Source organism: Harpia harpyja, chromosome 12, assembly GCF_026419915.1.
Source record: "Harpia harpyja isolate bHarHar1 chromosome 12, bHarHar1 primary haplotype, whole genome shotgun sequence".
Lineage (NCBI taxonomy): Eukaryota > Metazoa > Chordata > Aves > Accipitriformes > Accipitridae > Harpia > Harpia harpyja.
The window spans coordinates 688,538-710,189 of NC_068951.1; the positions used below are offsets into that span (position 1 = coordinate 688,538).

The 21,652-nt window shown below is 47.0% G+C and overlaps 1 protein-coding gene across 1 annotated transcript in view; it reads right to left on the reverse strand.

Moving 5' to 3' along the window:
* The window catches only part of WSCD1 (WSC domain containing 1), a 33,337-nt gene extending 14,106 nt beyond the window's left edge, over nucleotides 1-19,231 (reverse strand). Inside the window, exons 1-4 of the mRNA XM_052804304.1 lie at nucleotides 18,964-19,231; nucleotides 9,275-9,974; nucleotides 4,247-4,361; nucleotides 2,278-2,462 (exon numbers count right to left, since the gene is read on the reverse strand). Coding sequence (XP_052660264.1) covers nucleotides 2,278-2,462; nucleotides 4,247-4,361; nucleotides 9,275-9,701 — 727 coding nt within the window. The 5' untranslated portion in view covers nucleotides 9,702-9,974; nucleotides 18,964-19,231. The remainder of the gene's footprint in view (nucleotides 1-2,277; nucleotides 2,463-4,246; nucleotides 4,362-9,274; nucleotides 9,975-18,963) is intronic.
* Nucleotides 19,232-21,652: the final 2,421 nt, after the last annotated feature.

The window sequence follows — 21,652 nt, forward strand, 5'->3', positions numbered from 1 at the left end:
TAGAAAAGAAAAAGTTCTGCATGTTGTATGACACTTCTGTAATTCTTGTGATTTTGTGGGCTTTACAATGGTGGAAAACTTCACAGCTCTGTACTAACTCTTTATTGACAGAATTTGCCTAGCGTGACTCAGTAGGGAGAAAGGTAGATTTGGGAATAAATTTGGGTCTGCACTCACTGGCTACCTTAAGCAATACTCACCAGAACTGATGTGGGAAATGTGTTGGATGACAGGAGAGGTGCGGTGCAGTTTTGAACGAAAAATTTGGTTCTGCGTGAATTTCCTGGCACAAGGGCCCAGATTCCCCAGCATGAGCCAAGAGCAATCTAAGGGGAAGCTGCTTAAATATTGTTCTAATAACAGTCCGAACCAGTTACTAGAAGCAATGCTATATCTTCGGGATCACCTGGGAGATGTGAAAATAAAATAACTTGATGCAAGTTGAGGGGAAACAGGAGCCTCCCTGGGACCAGATCACTGCAAGCATAGCACCAAAGAATGAAGGAACACAAGTTTTGTGGCTTCTCGGGATGCTCTTGAAAGAATTCCTACTAAATCTCACACCAAGATTTAATTCCTGAAACAAAATGTTTATGGACATGTTTAGAGTTGCCTGAGCAGGTCAGGAAGAAAGCTTGAACTGCCCACGCTGGCACTTGGGAGGGAGCATGGTTCGCAGAGAACCCACAGATCACACTGGAAATGTGCTGTATTTACGTCATCTGCCTGCTTTCTGGGGAAGGATGGCTGAATTGCCACAGCGATCCCCAGACTGCAATAGCCGCAGACTTTGGGCTTCATTGCGTTTAATGTGATGTGGGGGCACGAGTCCTGTGGTGCAGGAGCTGTGCAGCTCGTGTTGCCCAGGGAACCAGGGTGGGAAGGGGGCGGCCAGGGATGGAGAGGGGAGCCGGCAAACCCCATGTCTGGGAGGGTTTAAATGGAGATGCCGCTGGATCTGCTCTGCATAAGTAGAAGCCTTATGCGAGGTCTGTTCTCTACATTGCGTAGTGTAAATCATCGATGCCGTTACAGTTTCAGAGTTACTTTCCAATATACTTATTCATCGTGATTAATACTTCTGTTGGCCCCTCAGCTAGCTTGTGTCAGTGGGATTCTTCAAACAGTCTAATATCAGGTATTACTAAGGGCAAACAAAATACAAATCTAGCTCCAGGCTAGACTAATTTGATGACTAATTCATTAATACTTAAGAAAAAAATAAATGCCGCCTTTTCCTGTGAAATTTGTATATATATTTTATGCTGAAGATTTAAACAGTGATGCATGTCCTGGGAAACCTGCCAACGTGCCTGTCAGCCTGACACTAGCAATTTAAGTCTATGTACCTTTGATATATAATTTATATGTAGCTGGGTGGATTATTGTACAAACCTTGACTTGTCTTTAAGAATAAATGAAGTACCATCAATACTGGCACAACCTAAGGTCTTGGTGCTTCTTCTCAGCAAATAACATCCGTAAGGTCTTGTGAGCTTGCCAAAAGTAAAGACTGCTCAGCTGTTTAGGTATTTTATGTGCTTTGTGTTGGCCCAAAGGTTTATCTGTTGTATCTCCCATGGTAGCTGATTGAATGACAAGTAGAATAAGTGTTGTCATCTGACGATGAAACAAAAATCCCAACCGTCACTAGAACAGAAGTCCTTGGAAGAGCAAAACTGTGGTCTCACTTCTGTCACTTAGGAAAGAGAGTAGTGTGCCCCTCTCTCTGGCCTCTACTTACTCTCCTCCTGCAGTCATGTAGCACTTACTTCATTTAGGATAATTTCTGAGCTTAGGGTGGCATTGATATGAGTGCTTTTCTACCCTTCCATTAAAAGGCACCCACTTCCAGGGTTGTTTCTTACACATGTGTGGGTTTGTGCCTCTGCAATAGATGCAATATGGAGTAGTTTTTCAGCTGAAATTCGGCTGCTGTTGCAGTCGCTCTGCACTGTATTTTGTTTTTTTCCCTGGTGACACTAACTTCCTACGTGGCAGCCCTGAGGCAGCCACGCCAGGCATGTCTTGCCGCTCCGAGGCGGTGAGCAGCGCTGCTATTTCAGGGAGGGAGCCAGGGACCAGACCAGCAGCAAATGGACACCGCGCCCCATGGGCACCTTTGTCCTTTGCTGTTTCAAACTCTGGTGACAAACGGAGCGAGACGAGCCGCAGGGACAGCCCACGCGCTCAGCCCGGCTGTGGCGTCTCTCCCCGTGGGGCGAGTGTCGTTTCTGGGGAGAGCAGCCTCCTCTCTCCGGTCGCACACCCACTTACGTCTTCTCGCTCCTGCCCGCAGCTCCTCCACCCTGTAGACAGAGAGCCGGTTCACCCCTCCGCAGACGGAGCCCTTTTCCCCCTTGCACTCGCTGTTGCAATCCTCAGGCTTCGAGGCGGTGGCTGGCAGCTTGTTCCCGCAGTAGCACTCTGCTCCGTACGCCAGGCCCGCATAGGTGTAAGCCCTGTGGGGAACAAAACCAGGCACTGTCGCTACAGGCACCCCGTCTACTCCCGAGTTTATACCCACCGAAGGCAGGAGCCTGTCCCCGTGTGCGGCGTACGCTTCTGCTGCCCTGCTCCAGAGGCGCAGCCGGCCCCGGGGACCAGCGTGGGCAGCCACCTCGTACCGCAGGTGACAGCGGGGAGCGGTGGTGGTCAGATTCCGCCTGGCGTGGGCTGCCCGGGCCCGGGGCAGTCCTCGGGAGAGCGAGGTGGGCTTTGCCTCCCGATGCGGGTGTCTGAGTGACGGCCTGGTCTCCGGCTGCACGGTCGTGCTTGTGCCGTTCCCGCGGGAGCGCAGCCGGGCCTTCGCCCACCTGGTGCCACGGACGTGAGAGTGTCGCTGCTGGGGGTGACGCTGCCCCTGCCCGGAGGTACCCCTTCAGGTTTTGATCAGAAATGTTTAAGGATGGTTTAGAGTGACAGAGAAGAAAAGCCCCTTTCAGAGGTTCTGTTAACTGGCATTTAAAGTTGAGCATTTTGGATCCAGTTAGGCAATTTTCAAATGCTCAAACCCAGGTGAGGCCGCCGCTCGAACAGCAGGCCCAGGGCTCGCTGCCTCTCCCGAGATGCCCAAGCCATGGCTTGCTTCCCGCCACCGCGCCGGCTCCAGGAGCGGCCGCTACAGGCTGCCAGTGCCTCCTACGCCGCGCGAAACCACTGTCCGGTCTGGGTGGGCTTGTGGCACAGGAGTCGGTGCTTGGATGGAGGCGGCAGCCTGCCGTCGCGGCGCGCGGTCCCTCGGGTCCCCTTTGCAGGGCGAAGCGCTCCCTTGGGCCTCTCATGCCAAAGGCGAGCACGTGCCATGCCCACGCAGGCTGTGTGAGGGTCCCTTCGGCCAGGCCCACCGCTGACCCCTCTGCTGGCTGCACCGAGCCAGGGCCTGGCTCCGTGTCCTCCAAAAACTGTCTGACGAGGCCTGACGGTCTGTCCGTCTGAGAGGAGAGTACCGTTCCCTTCACCCAAGGGACAGCTCCATCTGGAGCGTCTTTGTGTGGCTGCAGGGGACTGGGCTGCAACAGGGGGGTCTGAGAGCCAGCAAGATGGGGTTAAGCTGCAGTTCGGGCACCCCTGAAGCGATGGGCTCCACATATACTGCGTTGCCCTGTGGACCAAGGGAAGCAAAATTCACAGGAATAGCTCTAAATTGCATTGTTTCTTCTGCTTTCTGGTGTGCTTGGGAGCAATGGGAAATGTTTTTCATAAATATTTTCATATAGTCCTGCCCCAGGTACTAATGATGATCCCCAGCCCACACCCTGCCTCGGCCGACAGGGCAGGCAGAGCGGTGGCAGGAGCTGCGCCTGCCTGTTCCCTGATGACCGGCAGGTCTGCGGGCTGCGCTGGGAACAGCCCTGCTCCTTACCACACACCTGGTCATCTTGTTCTCTTCTGTTTCTGGGAGCAGTAGTTTCTTCATAGTTTTTTAAATATTTTAGATCAAAGATTTGGGCTAGAGGGCGATATCTAACAAATACCTAACAAAGACTATCTAACAGAACAGTAATTTTTGACCAGGACAGCAGAAAATATATTGTAAGTAGCCTTGCTATAATAAAGAGAATAGGCAGCAGTGAAACAGTCTACTTTAAGCAAGGTAGCAGAGCTATGCCATGCCGGAAGGTATGAGATAATCACAGTTTTCACAGATGCTATATATTTAACGTACGCATGCTTTTCCCATTTCAAATTCAGTTCCACTTATTGTTAGAAAAGAGAAAACTAGCAATGAAAAAATAGCACTCACCTCTCAGCACAAGCTTCCTGACAGTGAGATACTGTCATTTTTCTTAAGTCATAAAACACAGCTCCCTTCAGTGTCCTTTCCCTTGAATCATCACTGAAGCATCCCATGTAGGTGCCTGTGTGCATGCAAGACCAGAGTTAGGCAACATGCATGGGATGGAGACAGGGGAGAGGGAAAAAAAAAATCCAGCTGTGATTGAGTGCCATATGTTGCAAGCAGGGTTGCATTTGATCAAGTCACAACCTGTCTGGGGTCCAGCTTGCTCTACAGACCTGTCCGCTGGTACTGAACCTTTGTAGGTGCTATTGAAGGAGTAAACTCAAATGTCAAATGGAAACGAACAGAAGGGAAATGAGACTTTTCCCTTACCCGCATTACTTTAAGCAGGCCTAACTTTGCAGACCCAGAGTCTGCGACCAGCCCGGAGCCATGGTTCCTGCAGGCGACTGCCGCCTGCTCGACTCCCTCCAGTGACAAAGCATGGCGAGTTTCTAAAGTAAAGGAGAAGGTAGTCTTCAAAATGATACAAACTTTGAGAAATCTTGTTGGATTTCTCCCAGGTTTTCTTGCAAATCTCTAGTTGATAATGAGATGGTGCAAGAGAAATATTAAGAAAATCAATTCTCTCTGGGTACATAGAGTTATATTAAAGCTATAATGGAAAGATAACTTCAGTCTTAACTAGGCAGCACTGTCTAGCTATCGCATTGAACCCTCTCTTTCTCTCTGGTGCAAATGAATCTCTTAAAATATGTCTTGCTTTACTTAGCATATGAAAGATAAATATTTCTCCTAGACTGCATCCTATGTTGAGCCTCTTTTTTGTTGTCATGAACAAAAGACTATAAAAATCCAGCCCATTTTTTAATATATGATTGGAAGGATGATGTGGAGTCCCACTATTATACAGCAGTTGTGTGTATTTAAGTACATTTTATCATTAAAATATGAAGGAAAAAAGGAAATTTGATTTTAGAAGTAGCAGTATTGAGGTGATAACACAGGGAAAGAATACATGAGGAAAAATGAAACTAAAAAGCATTGTATTAACAATAAAATAATCCACAAGAAAGTTTGAGCCACTCTAACAGAGATTTTGGAGCTAAGAATAATAAATCAAACATTTAAATATTAAAAACACAACAGTAGATTCAAAGACCTGCACATTGGTAATTTGCAAACATGCAATTAGAAAATTCACAAGCTGTGAATATACACCCACAGCACACTGTTAATGAGATGGGAGTCACACACCTGCAATAAGGATGTTCTGCATTTTAGTGGAGACTTGATCTGGGTACTTTGATTCAAACCAGTAGCAGCAGAAAACTCAGCGTGTGGGGCCAAAGAGCCTGAGTCGGGAGGCACGGGCAGGCCAGCGAACACAGGCGGCATCCACGCCCCTCCCTGCATCCTTCCCGCGCTGCTGCCAGCCCGGCAGCAATATCTCATTCACATCCTCCTGTGAACGAGTCACAGAGAGACTCTGCGCTCTTGGAGCGGAACGTCATGTCAGCAATCCAGTCCTTGTCCCCTCTGCATCCTGTGCAGTGGTGTAACCAGGCCAGGGGAAATGGTATGAAACACCCCATCCGCTGGAAGCGTTCGTAACAGAAAATTTTCATTTTTTACCTAACAAATTCCTGTTTTCATTTGTTGCACTAGTAGTATTTGCCAGTCTCCCTGGCAGGGTAAGATGTGGTCCCTACCCTGAGCCACTTGCCACGTAAGCAGGCAAGATAGCTTTATGTGGAGAAAAAAAAGATAAGGACTTGAATTTTCTCACCCAAGGCCATGTGATCCTGGGTGGACACAGAGCAAGGCAAAGTGAGCCAGGAGGTGTTCACAATATGCTGGAGCAGATGCCATCGTTTTTGTCTCGGGTTAAGGGTCTGCCCCGGGAAGCACACTGAGGGCTGGCTTGCAATCCCCGTGCGTGAGCTGGGGCAGAGCGGCCGTGCCGCGTCGGGAAGCATGGGCGTTATTAGGATGGCACTGATGAGGAATGCAGAAACACAGCCTCCGTGGTAAGGCGATGTGCCGCTTTACTGAGCGGGAACCACAGGGCAACGCTGAAACTTTAATAAGCATTATAACCACGGAGGAGTTAATTATATCTTGGAAGGGATCCATAATGAAATAACAAGCCTGTAAGTTTACTAGGAGAAGTGAGGGCGGGGGAAGATAACATGCTCTACATAGGTAGTTAAATTTTTAATTGATAATTTCCAAAGGCATTCCAATGCTTGTTAACAATACTGTTATTAATAATGTCACTTCATGTTCAGTCAGATATTCAAATGATGCATATTTGAATCAACATAATTCAGCAGGATGTAGCAATAAATAGTCCTTCTGGCTCCTCTCAGTCAGCAGTTAGAACCTGAGCAAGGCACTAGCTTAATGGCTGATACGGGTGCTAGCCTTAACTAACTTTATGGATAATTTTCAAAATTAATTTTTTTGGTTTTAATTGAAGTTTTTAAAGAACATGTTCATGCTCTGCCTAGTATTAGAGTAGCTCAGAAGGACTCACCATGTTTCTCTACTTTTTATCTGTTCTTTTGTTCACCAGGGGTGGGTGGGTGGGAATTCACCGAATGCAAGGGGGACTAGAGCTGCCCAAGCAGCTACAGTCCATGAAGGGAGAACCAGGCATGCTGTCTTCACACAGTCGGGACTGCGGAAGAGGCAAAGCCAAATGGCTTGTGGGCACTCACCAAGTTCAGCAAGCCAGGTTTACTTCATTGAACCCACCGAAACTATCCATGCTGCCAGAGCATGTGCAGCATGGAAGTACTGCTCACAGGGCATCTGGAGCAACAGAATGTAATGTGCCCTAATTTACTGTATTGCTTTCTCTGTTCCATGGCCCCCTCAAATCTCCCGGTGTGAAACAGCAAGCCTGCCCAGGCAGCACCCTGCCTGAGCCCCTCCTTGTTAAATCGTCAGCCTCTACTGAGCAGCTGAGACCAGGGTGTCTGCTGCTTGCAAAAAAGTGAAAAAGTAGTACTTTGTGAATATTAAATACTGGCTTTATGACGTACAGGTACAAAAATGGTAGCCTGGAGGGTTCATGTGATTCTTTTCTGCAACTGTCCACGAAGAGCTTATTAAAGTAGGTGGTGACCAAAGTCAGCAAAAGACATATTTGCTGAAGGTGAAGGTGCATCCTCCTCCCACAAAGAGCTGGCGGTCTCTGCGTCCAGCCCTGCCCAGCAGGGACAGGGATAGGGACAGGGCCACCCCCCAAAGCTTTCTGCTCCCCTGCACCAGGCTTGGTCACTGGTACGCGGGATGGAGTAGCTGCAACCTCGTGTTTCATGCTAGTCCAGGGGCTGTCATTAAGTTCTGAGCACCCAGGCTATGTGCTCGGGGCATGTCACAAAATGCAGTGGGGTTCTCTGGGAGACATCTGCGCTTTGCAGCCTCTCTTCTCTGCCACCAAAACCTGCTACCAATGGGATGTTACGAAGTGCCTGCAGAGCACTCTTGGAAGCTCCAGCTTGGTGCTTCAGGTGGCTCCAGCGGTTAGTTTGCCTGACTCACAGCATGAGAGTCATCTCCCATACACCATCACTATCACCTTCCTGTTCCCATTTCTGACAGTTCACTCAGTAGGAGTCAGAAGGGGGCACCCATTTTGTGGGATTTTTGCAGAAGGTGCCCCTTTGGGTAAATTTATTCAACAAACTAAAGAGCAGTTTAGTAATGTGGTGTCTAGTCATCCAGATCCCATTCTTTTTTTATTATCAGTGAAACATCTCCAACAATAACTAGTTCTTCTAAAAGGCAATGGATCAAAGATTGCAAACTCATAATTTGATGCTGCAGCCTTGAGAGCAAGGTCAGTCACCCAGCTTGAATCCTGTTGCTTTCTATGTTGGGCTTCTCAAGGGGGCTTGTCTGCTCTCTGGGGATGCTCAGCCTTTGGAGGTGACTGCAGAGTTGGGGCTCCAGCTCCCCGCTCCACAGCGAGCAGCTTGGCTGTGTAACAGCCCAACACTATGGGCATCTGGCTTTGTACACCTCGTCGGAGCGTGTCGTGGGCCCAGCGAGGGGGTGCCATCCCAAACTCTCCCGGGATGATGCAGCTTGCTTTGGGGGGGTCATAAGGGTATAAAGCCATGCAGGAAATGTGAACAACTACAGACTCCTGTTTTGCTTCTTTGCTTGCTCTGGAAATAGTTTCTTAAAAGCTTTCCTACTTTCCTACTGAACAAACCAAAGCAGTCCATGCATGTATTTTTCAGCAGCAGTTCAGGCAGCAGGATCAGGCTCACAGTGAAGTGAACTCGCATTTCTGTCAAACCTGAATGGCTTTCCATTTGGATTGGAAGGCGTACAGTTTTCTACCCTGTGCTCTGGCCGCTGATGCACTGCACCTGTGCAGCGGCGTGAATTCCCCTTGCGTTCCCCTTGGCCTGTTGCAAATTTTCAGCAAACTTGCCAAACACATGGAGTTTGTCTCTGATTCAGGAGGGTTGTGTGGCCCACATCTTGTCCCCCTAAGGACAGTGTGTTTGCAGAGATGGTCACAGAGGGCAGGTCAGGAGCAGTGAATGTGTTTGCAATAGCAGAATTTAGTATATGCTAGAAAGTGTTAGCAGCAAGGAGGCACTTCTAGACTTAAGGTATTGTGTGGTTTTGGATAGTTAATTTAATAAAACCCACTTTTAAAGTGTTCCCTGTTCAGAGAAAGAAAATCAATTAAACAGTGTTCATCTCTGCCTACTTGAAGAGAAAATAATTTAAATTAGGGAAGCATATTTCACTGTCTGGGCTTCCATTCAGTCAATAAAAATACTTTTTTGGAGGAAGTTACAGCTCAGCATGACCAGGGACATCAGGATCGTACTTTGGCCTGCACATATGGTTAAGAACTGCTTTGAAAGTAGTGATGAGCCAGGAGGAATGTGTTTCTGCAGGGACACTTTGTGGTGCTCACCAGTCTCTGCCTGGGACGGTCCTAGGAGGAGGTGTAGTCTGTGTGCGTGCCAGAAAACGGGGCAGGGGTACATCCCTTACCTTTGTGCTCAGCAGTGTGCTTCATCCCTTTAAATCCTGCTGTTTGCATGGGCTCCTGATCACTGATGAACCTGTGAAACCACCTTCTTCTCAACTGCCTGAGCTCCGAGTTGCGGGACACGAGCCACCGTGGGCTGTGCCGCTGGTCCAGGGCCGGCTCCTGCAGCGCGTCCATGCCCACCAGCAGCCTGGGACTGGGGCGGGAGTTTTGCAGCGTCCTGGGGTCTACGATCCCAACCCCGGCCATCCCGTCCGGCATTGGCAGGGCCTGATTAGCGGAGGTCCCACGTGAACCTTGCTGGATAACCAAGCGGGTCCGCTGTAGCAGCAGGAGGCTGCCAGCCATCAGGTAAGCTGCTGTGAGGAAGAAGAGCAGAAACTGGGTCCGACGGAGAATCTTCTGTAGCCTGAAGAAAGCTTTGGCCATGCCCTTACTGAAACCGGGCCCTTCACGCCTCCCGACGGGCCCCTGAATCTCCGTCTGGCCGGGCACTGGTTCCTCCCATAAGTTCAGCCCATCACTTCGGTGCCTTCTCCCGACAAAAAGCCTTCTTCCCGGATGGCCGCGGCACAGAGAGCAGCCTGGTGCGGCACTGCCACCGGCCTCAGGCACCGGGCTGGTTGAGGGGCTCCGCACGCGCCCGGCGTGGTGCCATTGTCGTGCTCTGCTGAGCTAACAGCTAACAGCCGGTGCTGAAACCTGAAATACCAAGGGGGAAGGTTGGTTCACATCCAGATAGAAAATACCTGTCATCAGGGTGACTTTCCCCCACCCACCCCTCACCCCTTTTTTTTTTTTCAGCTGAGCGTTTCTCTCATCTGTTGTTTATAATTACGCACTTTAAAAACTGTAATCCAGTGAGAATGATTGATTAAGCAGAAGCTAGTTTCAGATCTTCAGCCTTACTTGTTTTTTTTTTTTTCTTTCTTTCTTTTAGCTTGGAATGCACAAGAAATATCCTTATGATAAGGTTAAGAAAGGTTGTTTCTCTTGGGATGTTTGGAAAAAAAGTTCTTTATTTTCTTTTGTCAATAGCTGACATCTCTATTCTTTGTCACTGGCTGGAACAGGCAGCCACAGTCCAGGCATCTTTTAGGAAGGTATTATCAAATTCCTTCCTTTCAGCTAAACAGTAGCTAAGCTACAAATACAGATCAGAAGGAAACAGCAGTGTGGGTATGTGGGGAAAAAAAAAAAGAAATTGCAACTCACAATAGATAAGATAATAATTATTAATCTCTTTGAAGCATAATAAAGTCAGGCTTTATGCTGGAAGGGTATTTGCGGATTCTGTACTGTCACGCAGAGCTGTGTGAGTTGCTGTGCATGTCGCTTTACAAGAAACCAGAGATCCTGCTATTTTTTAGTAGATTTCTATTGCCAAATACTGACATGTGGATGACCATGGATAAAAACTAGTGAATGAAAAAAATTCATTTCAAGTTTCACCAGATATCTCTTGACTGCTTCTGAGCTTTGCAGGCTTTAGTTGTGCTGATGTATACCATGATGGGATTGTCTGGGCAAGAAAAGCTCCTTTGTGCTCTAGGGAACCTTTAACCTCCCGTAGCAAATAAAAACTGGCATCTCCCCATAAGTTCCTGTTTTCCCAGTCAATCACTTCTCTGTAGAGCCAGGCAAGTGTTGAGAAAAGATGCAGTGTTTTCCAGAAAAGAAAATATTATGGCTTTTGCTTAACTTGCAATTGGGGCACACTCTTGAGATCCACAGTCCTGGCAAAGAAACATCCGTTTACTGAACTTCTTGTTTCAGTATCTGATTTAAAGTTTTGTGGAAATTCACTTATGCTTCTTTCTTAAATAGATGCTACCAATTAAGTCTCCACACATTGCCTTGTTCATTTAGTTGTGCAACTTCTTTCTATTTTAAGCAGCAATCAAAAACAAAGCTCCAAAACTTCTAGGCCAAAAATATATTAAAGCTCAGCTGAATCTTTTGTCAATTGAGCCTGAATTCCATTTGTGTGACCTTTCAGCCTCGATTGCTAAATGGGGTTGGCACAAGGCTGGAGTTTGTGTCTTCTAATCCTACAAGTCGGGTGGTCTTGAGGACCTGATTTAGGTGCTTTTTTTAAATTTTGTTGTTCAAGTTCATGTATGCTGGTCTCAATTGTATAGGGCTGAATAATATCCAAAAATATTCTATGTGTTTACACTTTCTCCAAGAACTCGGGAGAGCGAGCAGGTGCAAAGGGCTACAAGTCTGTAGCATGCTGTAGTAAATTACAACCACTTTCTCCACTGTAAAAGTTAACGCACCTCCCTTCTGATCAGCTCCAAAGCCAAAGAAAATGCATTGATTTACACCAGCTAAAGAGCTGACCCTTAAAGTTAAATTATTAAAAGTCTCTGATCAACGTTGTGAGTGCTCAAGAATTACAGTAAAAGGGTCAGAAGTACCTAGACAGATGAACAGGAAATTAGCCATAATTAGATAACTGCAGATTGTTACAGCGCTAATTTATCTGAAGAAATACTGTCTATCAGCATAGGTATGATTTGATTCACTAGTTATTCCTAACATAGGGCTACTGGAAACTTGAGCTATTCCCAAAAGAGTCTGTCTAATCTAAAAGAAAGATGCGTGTGTCTCTTAGCCATTTGAGATTCTGACTGGGAAATTACTGTGCTCCTTACAGCATACAGTATTTTGAGGTAAGGGTTGGCCAACGGGGGAGGCAGCCGCATGCCTTGGTGGCTGGTGTCTGAGCAGACAGTACAGTGTTCAAGTTGTCATCTATAATGCAAAGGAACAGCCCTTCTTAATAAAATGCTGCTGCAAAGCCTCGTCCGCGAGATGATAATGGCTGCAATCACATAGGTATTCAAAAGGTTCAAGATTTGCGCCCCCCCCCCCCCCCCAGCAGCAAGATGGAGGCTAGATAAATTTATCAGACTTGCAATCATCTTTGCCCAACTGTAATTCAGGGTTTCATGGCTCTTCTGGTTTACACACAAAGTGATCAAGTTACAATATCAAGAAGTGCTTCGAGCCAAAGTTCTCAAGTGCGTCCAAGTCATTTGCATTGGAAAGGCAGTGCTGCGGCAGCCGGGAACCTTTAGGCGTTGCTAATCAGCGATGAGTGGCAGCTCCGCTGGAGAAGGACCATTGAAGCCGTGTAGCGGAGGTCGGGCATGTTATGCTTCATACTGCATCGCTGGCCCAATTTAGTCCTTTATAATGCCACTGTAGGCTTGAGCCTTTCAGCAGATTTCAGTTGAGTTTCTCCATGTTTGCAATGATGTAAAGTGGAGCAGCTGGAAGCTGCATTGTCCCCGTGACAGGAGGATCTGCCACTTGTCTGGGCAGTACGCGGCGATGCCTCCTGGTGCCAGGGGAGACAGGTCTGGCCACTGCCTGCCCAAACAATGCCTGCGTAGGGCGTGATCGCTGCCTCCCGTGTTAGCAGGATGAAAGACCTACTACGCATCAGCAGAACTAGGGTAACTGCCCAAGATACCAGACTAATTTAAGTATGCAGCAAGCTCTGCATCCAAACACCAAGAAAAGTTTGGCATTGCTCCTGTTGCTCTGCCTAGTTTATTTATTTATTTATTTACTAAGGAGAAGCTGCTTCTGGGTCTCAAAAGGCTAACGTTGCCCTTGCCCAGTGGTTCAGAAAGTTTAAATGGTACAGGCCAATTTTACTGCAGTCAATATGACATATATAAATTACCTCCAGATGCATTTGCCCTCAGTACAGTTGCCATGACAGTACATCGTAGTAAAAACCAACCAAATAAATAAGCAGACTCTCCGCCCACAGCAACTGCTGCAAATGTGCAACTCAAAAATTAAATGTTGCTTTTTAGTGGGGAAATAGCAGAGAGTGCTGCTGACATAAAAAAATGTCATTTGATTTTTCCATAAACTGCATATTGCAATATCATCAAAGTATGCCTAAAAGAATTGAAGTGCATCACTTTTGATGATGATATTAAAAAGGAAAGAGTAAGGAGGATATGAACTAGTATCTGGTAATAGAAAGTGTATCATTTGTCTTTTTCATACATATTTCACTTAAAATGAATGAAGTGAAATGGAAGAAAAGTACAGTCTTCTGTTCCTATTTATGAGTGCTCACAGCCAAAGGGGTTTTAGGACCATATTAATTGAGAGTTGAGTTAATCAGTAAAATCATAAAATGATAATTGAAAGGACTTTGAGATGGGCAATGAGAACTGTTAAACAGCAGAGAAGACCTCCAGGTGAAGAGAACAATGAAAGGGTTAACACTTCAACAAAAAAAAGGAAAATAATTAGCACTGGCAAGGATCAGCTTTGGAGAAGGAGTGTGGTAGTACAGAAGATCTGCTGGGTGCTGTGCCTTCAGCAAGGAAAGGATCCCTTGCACCACTAAAAAGGTGGTGCATCTGGTGGCTGTGTGTTTATAAAATGGATAATTATCTGGTTATTGAGGGCAAGAATTTGATGGGGTTCAGAAAAGCATTGAGTGATCTTATTTTATAAAGTATGAATTTATTCACTTTACTAGTGACAGGTGAATTTTTAACTGTTCAGAAGTCAGATAACCATTCAGTTGTTTGAACAGCATTTTTAGCTGTTTGTGCCTGAAATTTTTTGTCTGGAAATGTCATTAGAAAAAATAGTTGGAGGTTTTTTTATGTAAGACCTCTATATATACCAGCAGGACTGAATGCAGGGCTGAAAAATGCATCTTACCTGAAATCCCAGAATCCCCAAATATGAATGTGTTCCAAACTGTTTCCTAAAACAGGCAATGCTGTGATTCTTCTCACTGTCTCTGGGAAAGCCAACATCTTAAAAGAAAGATCCCTCTAAATCTGGCATGACTTGATCACCAGTGGATTTGCTGGCTGGTAGCCAGACTACTGTCCCAGTGCTGGGGAATCCTCCTGAGCACTGTTGCAGATGGGTTATTTGTTTATTCAGGTGCCATCAGGCTTCAGAGTGTGTGGTGCTGGGTGCCAGCTCTAAGAGATGCTCTCCCAAAGATTTTGCACGGATCCACAATGCTTGGATAAGGCATGGTCCTACCAGCACCCAGAGAAAAGCTGCTTTTCTTTTCTGCAACTTTCCTGCAGGCCGCATTGCTCAGAGCCTGCTCCTGTGAGGTCTTGCCATTGCCCAGAAGAGCAGGGTGGCAGAGGCAGCAATTTTAGGGGACTTTAGTGGTATCCTCTGAAATGAGCTCTGGCAGCCACGTAGCACCCAGCTCCTCTGAACATGTCCGTCAGCAGGCAGCTGGCCGTTTTTGAGGGGATGTGAGCCCCCTGGTTGAACTCGCTGCAGACGCTAGGAACAGCCGCTGTGCCTGGTAAAGGATAATGTATCTTTGTAGAGCTCTATCAATATTTCATAAAACCGATGTGGTTAACAGGTAGGGGAACACCTGCACCACTGACATGACTGTAGGGAGCTCTTTTTGGAAGGAGGCAGAGAAGGGAGTTGTCCATATGTGCTACTCGTTTCAGACCACTCTGGAAATGTACCCCTCCCTTGGTGTTTTTGCAATGCTGAGAGGTTATGCACAGCATTGAGAAATGCCAGAGCACAGATTGTGAACTCAGCACGTTGCGTCTCAGAGTGCACTGACGGGACTAAGCACCAGACCGGAGGCATTTCTAATTTTAAATGCTGGTTTTCCTTTAATCCTTATTTTTCTTTCATTACATATATAATACCAGATTTATAACTGCCATTAAAAAGTTGCTATAGAAAAAGCAGGTCAGTACCTTGCTTCCAAAATGATCTCACAAAGTGTGATGAAGATGTCACAGTAGGCAGCTTCATTAACTTATTTGTGAAGAGAAATAGAAGAAAAATTGTAAAGTTCTTGGCAATTCTAGTCTCCTAGCCAGAGGAGTAGTTACAGAATTTTTAAGGGAAGACTGAATATTTTCAGTGATGCTATGAAAGCTAGCAAAGGCTGAAGACACTAAAGAACAGCCCCAGACTTGCAGATGAAGAGTTGCTCACTTGAGGGCTGTCCCTTAGTAGGTTGCTCAGTGCAGAAACTTAGGTCAATACTGCATTGACGGCTGCAGCTCATCAATAGTTGATCTTGTCTAAAGACCAGCAGGATTTTGCAAATTCAGAGTTCTTGGCACGGAAGCAAGACTATGTTTTCTATTGTAAACTGAAGGGAATTGGACTCATGAACACTATTTTTAGAAAAATCCATCCCTCTTCCACATTTCTCCTTTCTTTTGTCAGCTTTCTTTGAGGACAAATGTAGTCAGTTAGGACCTAGCTGAAGGATTCTGGCTCACAGCCTTTCTTTTGGATATACGCTGTCATTTTCTTGAGGCTGTTTGGAAAGTCAAGGCCAACATCATACTGTGTGAATGCACATAGGAAGAAAAACTCCTGAGAAGCTGCAGATTTGATGTTGGGATCCTGTCAAATATTTGCAGTTCCTTTTATTCTTGTAGCTAAAAGCAGCCTGAGTAATCCCAAGTATCTGCCAGTGTCGGTCCCGAGATGGCCGACAGCAAGTTCTCGCAGCTGTACTTTCATACATGGCCAGAGCTGTCTCTTGAGAAAGGGGCTAAAAAAGATGACAAAGGTGAGCTGTCTGAGCTCTCCCCTCATACCTTGAGTGGAATCAACAGAGAAATTCCACATTATCCCAGTTTCCAAATCATGGGAAAAGAGAGGAAAATGAAACCATGGATCACAGTTGTGTGGAAAGCAGCACATGCTAAAAGTAAAGCTTAGAAGAAACATCCTGGTACTCTACTGTCTTAAGCCAAAATCCACTCAGATCAAGATATAGGTTCATGCTGATGGATTTTTGGCTCAGGTCCATCATTACTTTTTCTGTCTCCTTTAGAAAGTGTCATGTGGAATTGTCTCACTAACTTAACAATGTAATTTAGGAATTCATGCAAAGGAAAGAAAAAGAGGTGATTTTGTAATTCCATCACCTTTCCTAGGATACTCTTTCACCAAAAAGAGAGGAAATTTTCGATGAAGAGTTAACTATAATATTCATTTTCTTCACCAACTTAAACATGCACTTTTCTGTGAGCTAAGGTCTATGGTATATAACCTGATCATTGACCTTTCTGGCTGTTACAATGCAATGCTCAAACGAGACCCATCCAGAATCCAACAACCTGGCCTTCCCAGAGCATTTGGCTTCAGGTGGAGAGGCAGAAACACCCTCCAACTCTGGCCCTGGGCAGGCATTCCCCCCGCGCTCTTCCGATAACCCTGCAGATGAGGCTTTTATCGCAGGCCGTGGAGCAGCCGCAGCCCCCGTCCCAGCAGTGCGTGAGCTGTCCTGCATGGGCAGGGTCAGGAGACAGCCCTGGTGCGGCTCAAGCCTCGCACAATGACGTGCTACACGGCTCCGGCAGCCGCTGCAGCTCACGCCAGTTCCGTTGTTCTCCAGTTTTCTCACCCCTGCCCTTCCTGCAGGGCCAGTGGAAAACTCAAGGTGCTTTTCTACTTTGTTCCAAGGCGGGATGTCTAGCTCAGGCACGCGAGGCTGAGGATGAGTTAGTGCCCACGCTTTGCTCGTGCACATCCTGCATCACCCTCCATGTGAAACACGTCACGTCATTCAGTTCTGCTGCTGCAGAACTTGCTGAGGGTTTGTATTTAAATAGAATAAAAGGATTTCTTCCCCATCTCTTCCCAACTTACCTCCAATTGTTTGATCTAGAGAATAATTTGGCTTTTAAATATTTCTAGAAACTAACTCTTCCATCCCTTTCCCATCAAAATGAAGCTTATCATCTAGGGATTTTCAATAATGAGGTGAACAATGAGACATAAGTGAAGGGACCTTCAGCCTGCCCTGACCCCTGAAGCTCCGATGTGTCATGTCAGCTGCCCTACCAAAAGGTCTGGCCTTACTATCTGGGCTTTCAGAAGCAATAAGCACTTCTTCCAACTTAAAAAGTTTTGCTTGCTAGAGGATGGACCTCTCCTGACTCTACGCACATGCGCCTCACGAGCAACTCTTTCCTGACACAACGCTGCTTTGAGTGTTTCTTCAGGAACAACATAAGGTCTGCCAACAAACTAGAAATGAGGTAGAAGTGCCACAATTTCTCCACATGCTGTAGTGGCAAACGTTGCAGCCTGAGAGGGCTTTCTAGCAAGTTTACCATTGCTTGCTACAAGTGCTTTTGCTACAATATGTAATCAGATTGCAAAGTTATTTTTGATGCTGATACCGTGTTAAAACTGTTAAATAATGATAAACTGTGATAAATAAAGCAGAAAAAAATCTTTATGCAGAGATAGCAGAAAGATGGAGAAAAACTCTATAGTCCATAAACTAGTCAAATCAAGTTGAAAATATACAAGTTAAAAATATGCATGATATCCACTGTATGCAATATGGGAGGTGTTTTACAGTTGACAGATAATTCGGCTTTGGAAGTGAAAGGCAATGTCACAGAACAGAGCTGCAGCCTGAGGCTGGAGAGTCAGCACTAACTTGTGCAAATTTGGTCACAGCAGCTCTTTCACTAGATACTCTGCTTTTTTGAGACCAATTTTCTAGCATAGGTAGGTGTAAATCTAGGCTATAATTTTGTTGGTGAACGCAGTAGCCTATGGTGAGGGATGCAGAAGAGCCTGCAGGAGGCAGCTGGTCCAGGAAGGCGTGTTGTGAGACAGAGAGCTGACTTGGAAAGTGTTCCAGTGACAGCTTGTAACAGAAAGCACACCATGGCGATATGGTATTTCTTCCATTAATCCAATACTTTTTACCTAGCTTGGTGATAAAGTAGTAATCAGGAGGACTGATTCCATGCCAGTATGGAAAAGATGCAGACATATACATATCTACATTTTATATGTATACATACACAGACATATATATGTATGTGTGTATGCATTCTGTACATAGAGGGATGTGTACTCAAAAGATAACATACAATCTGCTACCATTCACTGGTAAACTGAGACCTACCAGCAAACAGTATTCTTGAACCTAGAAAGTATTTTGATCAATAATAAAGCATTCATGCATAATGTACATGCCTTTGATATTAAGAACTCAAGCACCCAGCAAATGATGCTTTATCTGCAATTTCCAAAAAACCCAATATGATTCCGTGGCTATAGGCTGAAGTTTTGCAAGAGACTGTCATAAAAAATGTACCGTATATTGTTTTTTGCCTCAGCCCACAGTAGCTAGAGATGAGATCTTTTCCTGTGTGCAAGGAAATCTACTGGAATTAAAATAATACGCAGATCTGTAACTAAATCATAGGTGTTTTAAAAGTGTCTTTCACAAACCCCTCAACATCCAAATTTCCGCAACGTCCGCCTACTAAAAATTGTTAGAGTCTATTTATTTAGCACAATGATGCTTCAGAAACTGTTTAGAGAAGCCGAGCGTTCTAGTCTGCCTCGCCAGGCTATGTGACACAAACACACACTCGCATTATCCATGCCTACTTTTCAAGTATGTTTCACGGATGCTCAGAGAAGGGCATCTCGAGAGCAAACTGCAATCTTTATAAATAATGCAGCTAAGCCTCGTGTACTTAGATGCCACGGATAAATTTAATAAATCAAACAGCCATTCAGACTGCAATGAATTTTAATACCTCAGCCTCTGCGAAAAGTTGTCTGGTTATTACTTGTGTCAAGGCCAGCTGACAAACAGCTTGCAGGCGCGGATAACGCAACTGTATACGAAAAAGAGGAGAAAACTCACCTTTCTTTTACGGTCGAGGAAGTCGTGTTGTAGCCAGGCAAAGTCCTAGACAATCCAGTGAAATATTATAAAAAGCTGTAATGCATATCTGAAAAGCCGGTAAATCCTGCTCCCTCTGCCCTTCCCCGCTAATCCCGCTCCTGCCTCCCGCCTCCAGCGCGCAGGGCTGTAATCCTGCCGGGCACCCCCCCGCGCTCTGCCCGTGTCTGCGCGGCGCTCCGCTCCCTCCAGCTGTTCCCATCAGGAAGTAATCCAGCCGCCGCGCAGCCCCGCACACGCTCCCTGCTCACCGCCGCCCGCCGGGGTCCCTCGCCGGGGTCCCTCGCCGGGGTCCCTCGCCGGGGTCCCTCGCCGGGGTCCCTCGCCGGGGTCCCTGCGGCTCACCGGGCCGGGGCGCCGGCGTCCTGCGCCGTGCGGCAGCTGGCGGGAGAGAAACGCTCCATGGCCTCCTGCGCCGACAGGCAGGGTCGAAGCAGCCTCGGCGCTGCGCTGCCAAAATCCTCGGCCACAGCCGGTACACTCGTGTTTCGTAACGCACCCCCTGTTCGGGGGAAACAGAGCCTCTCCTCTACGTCTGCTTCGCGGAAGAGCTCTGCAGCCTTCCGCAGCTACAGACGCTTCCAGACCTACCCGTACGCTCTATCCGTCCGTGTATTTGTCTAAACGCACGGATGGCTGCATAGGCAGATATCTAAGTGGCGGCAGCAGCAGTGCGAGGACCTAATGCGATCAGCTGAACGGATGCTCCTGTGTTTGTTTCTCGGTGCCTCTTCCCACTAGGGGCAGATCCCTCTGGAGCCGCTCCTCTGGAGACCCAGACCCCTTCCCAACAGGTCTAGAGGGTCCCGGGAAAGCGAGTCCCCGGCAGCCTCCCAGCACCAGCTCGGAGATTTCAGGCAGCAAATTGTTATTCTGGGCACAGGTGGATAGGAGTAAATTATTTATAAATGTGAGAGCTGAAAGGCAGTTTGCTTGGTGTCCTTAGGACTGCCTGCTCTGCTCTGCTGTCTTCACTGCACGCACGGACTGCTTTCTGCTACTGGTTCACATGGAGATTGATCAATTTATAATTACTCTTAAAGCATCTGCATTTAAATGGGAGTAGGCTGCACACTTGTAACTGCATGTGGTTTTGGAGCACCCCATAGTCTTTGCGTATTTAAATGAAACCTGTGGAGATTTGTCCCTCGGAGCCAAAATCGGATGCGGTTATGGGGACCCTCATTTACCTCCTGTGCTGAGGAGTGCGGGTCAGTAATGTCAGACCGAACGCCTGCCTGGCTGTGAGAAAGCAGCACTCGGGGGTTTTCTGGGACCTGAGAGGAAAGAGAGAACTTGGATGCCACACGGGGACTGATGCTGTTTCCCTTCTCTGTGCTGCACAGTACTTCATGCTCTGACCAGCCCCGTGGGTTTCAGTGATGCTGAGTGCGTGGATCTTTCTCCGTACGGCATGCCCCATGAGTGGGATCTGAACCTGCCAACGCAATGATAACACTACTTAAATTACACTTGACTTTCCCATCTCTGCACAGTTGAGGAGAAGAGGGACCTGGTTGATTGTTTCAGATCTCTGCAGACATGCTAGATAATTTCAAAATCCTCTAGTTGTGAAGCAGACCTAGATTAGAAATGCACCCAAAGATGGGAGCTATAGACTGCAAAGACAGGATGTATAGACTACAAAGACGGGAGCCATAGACTAATCTCACTTGTTCACCACCTTGCAAAAACTAGCGCAGTGATGCTGGAAAGGTTCAATCTTTAGTTGGTGCCAGCATCAAGGGATGAATTTTACCACCTCTGTGTTTGCATTGCTTTAGTTACATGTGTGTTTCTTGTCTTAGACCTACCTACGCAAACTTTGCTGTGCCTGGCTACTGGAGTTTGTCGGTTTACTTTTTCTTTCCTTTTTTGATGGACGTTTTGTCTTGTTGTGTTTTGCTTTAAAAACAGACTAATGCAGGAACTTCTGTTTCTGGCTACAGAACATGGGAAATAATTTGCAGGCATGGCAGACCAAAAAGAAGGATTTTGCATTTCTGCTCATTGCCTTTCAAGGGCCAGATCCTTGCCCCCCCCCCCCCCCCGAAATCCTCTTTGCAAGCAGCTTTGGCCAGGTGGCGGTCAGGAAGCCTCAGCCGGGTGGGCAGCAGAGCCCCCTCGCCTCGGCAGCGAGCCCGTGTGGGCACTGCGCAGTGGGAGAAGAGCCCAGGCTGCTGCCGTCGGCACCCAGCACCCGGCCGTGCCTCTTCAAACGTCGACCGCGGCGCTTTGTGCCTGGCCCCTTCGCGTGTGGCATTGCCAGTCCTCTGTGTGTTTCCAAGGGGTGAGGGGAGCGGGTGAGGCAGGCACTGCTGCCAGGGGGGACAGCTGGGACACGGGGGTCTCCTTCCAGCTCTGCGCCCGAGGTCCTGGCGACCATGGACAAGCTGTGCACCTCCTAGCACCGTGCACCTCGTCCTGCTTTTCGTGCCCCTTGCCTCGTCCAGCTATGCGCTGCAGTGCTGTGAGCGTGTACTTTGGGGCTCGTGTTAGAATTTAAAAGTATAAAATCATAATGATAACTGTAAATCCATTTAGCCACAAGATATGCCTATCTTTATCTATGAGAAAAAAATTGCAGTTGCTGGCAGAAGACCCTTCTATGAACAATTTTGCAATAGTTGCAAATAGTGTTCATATACAG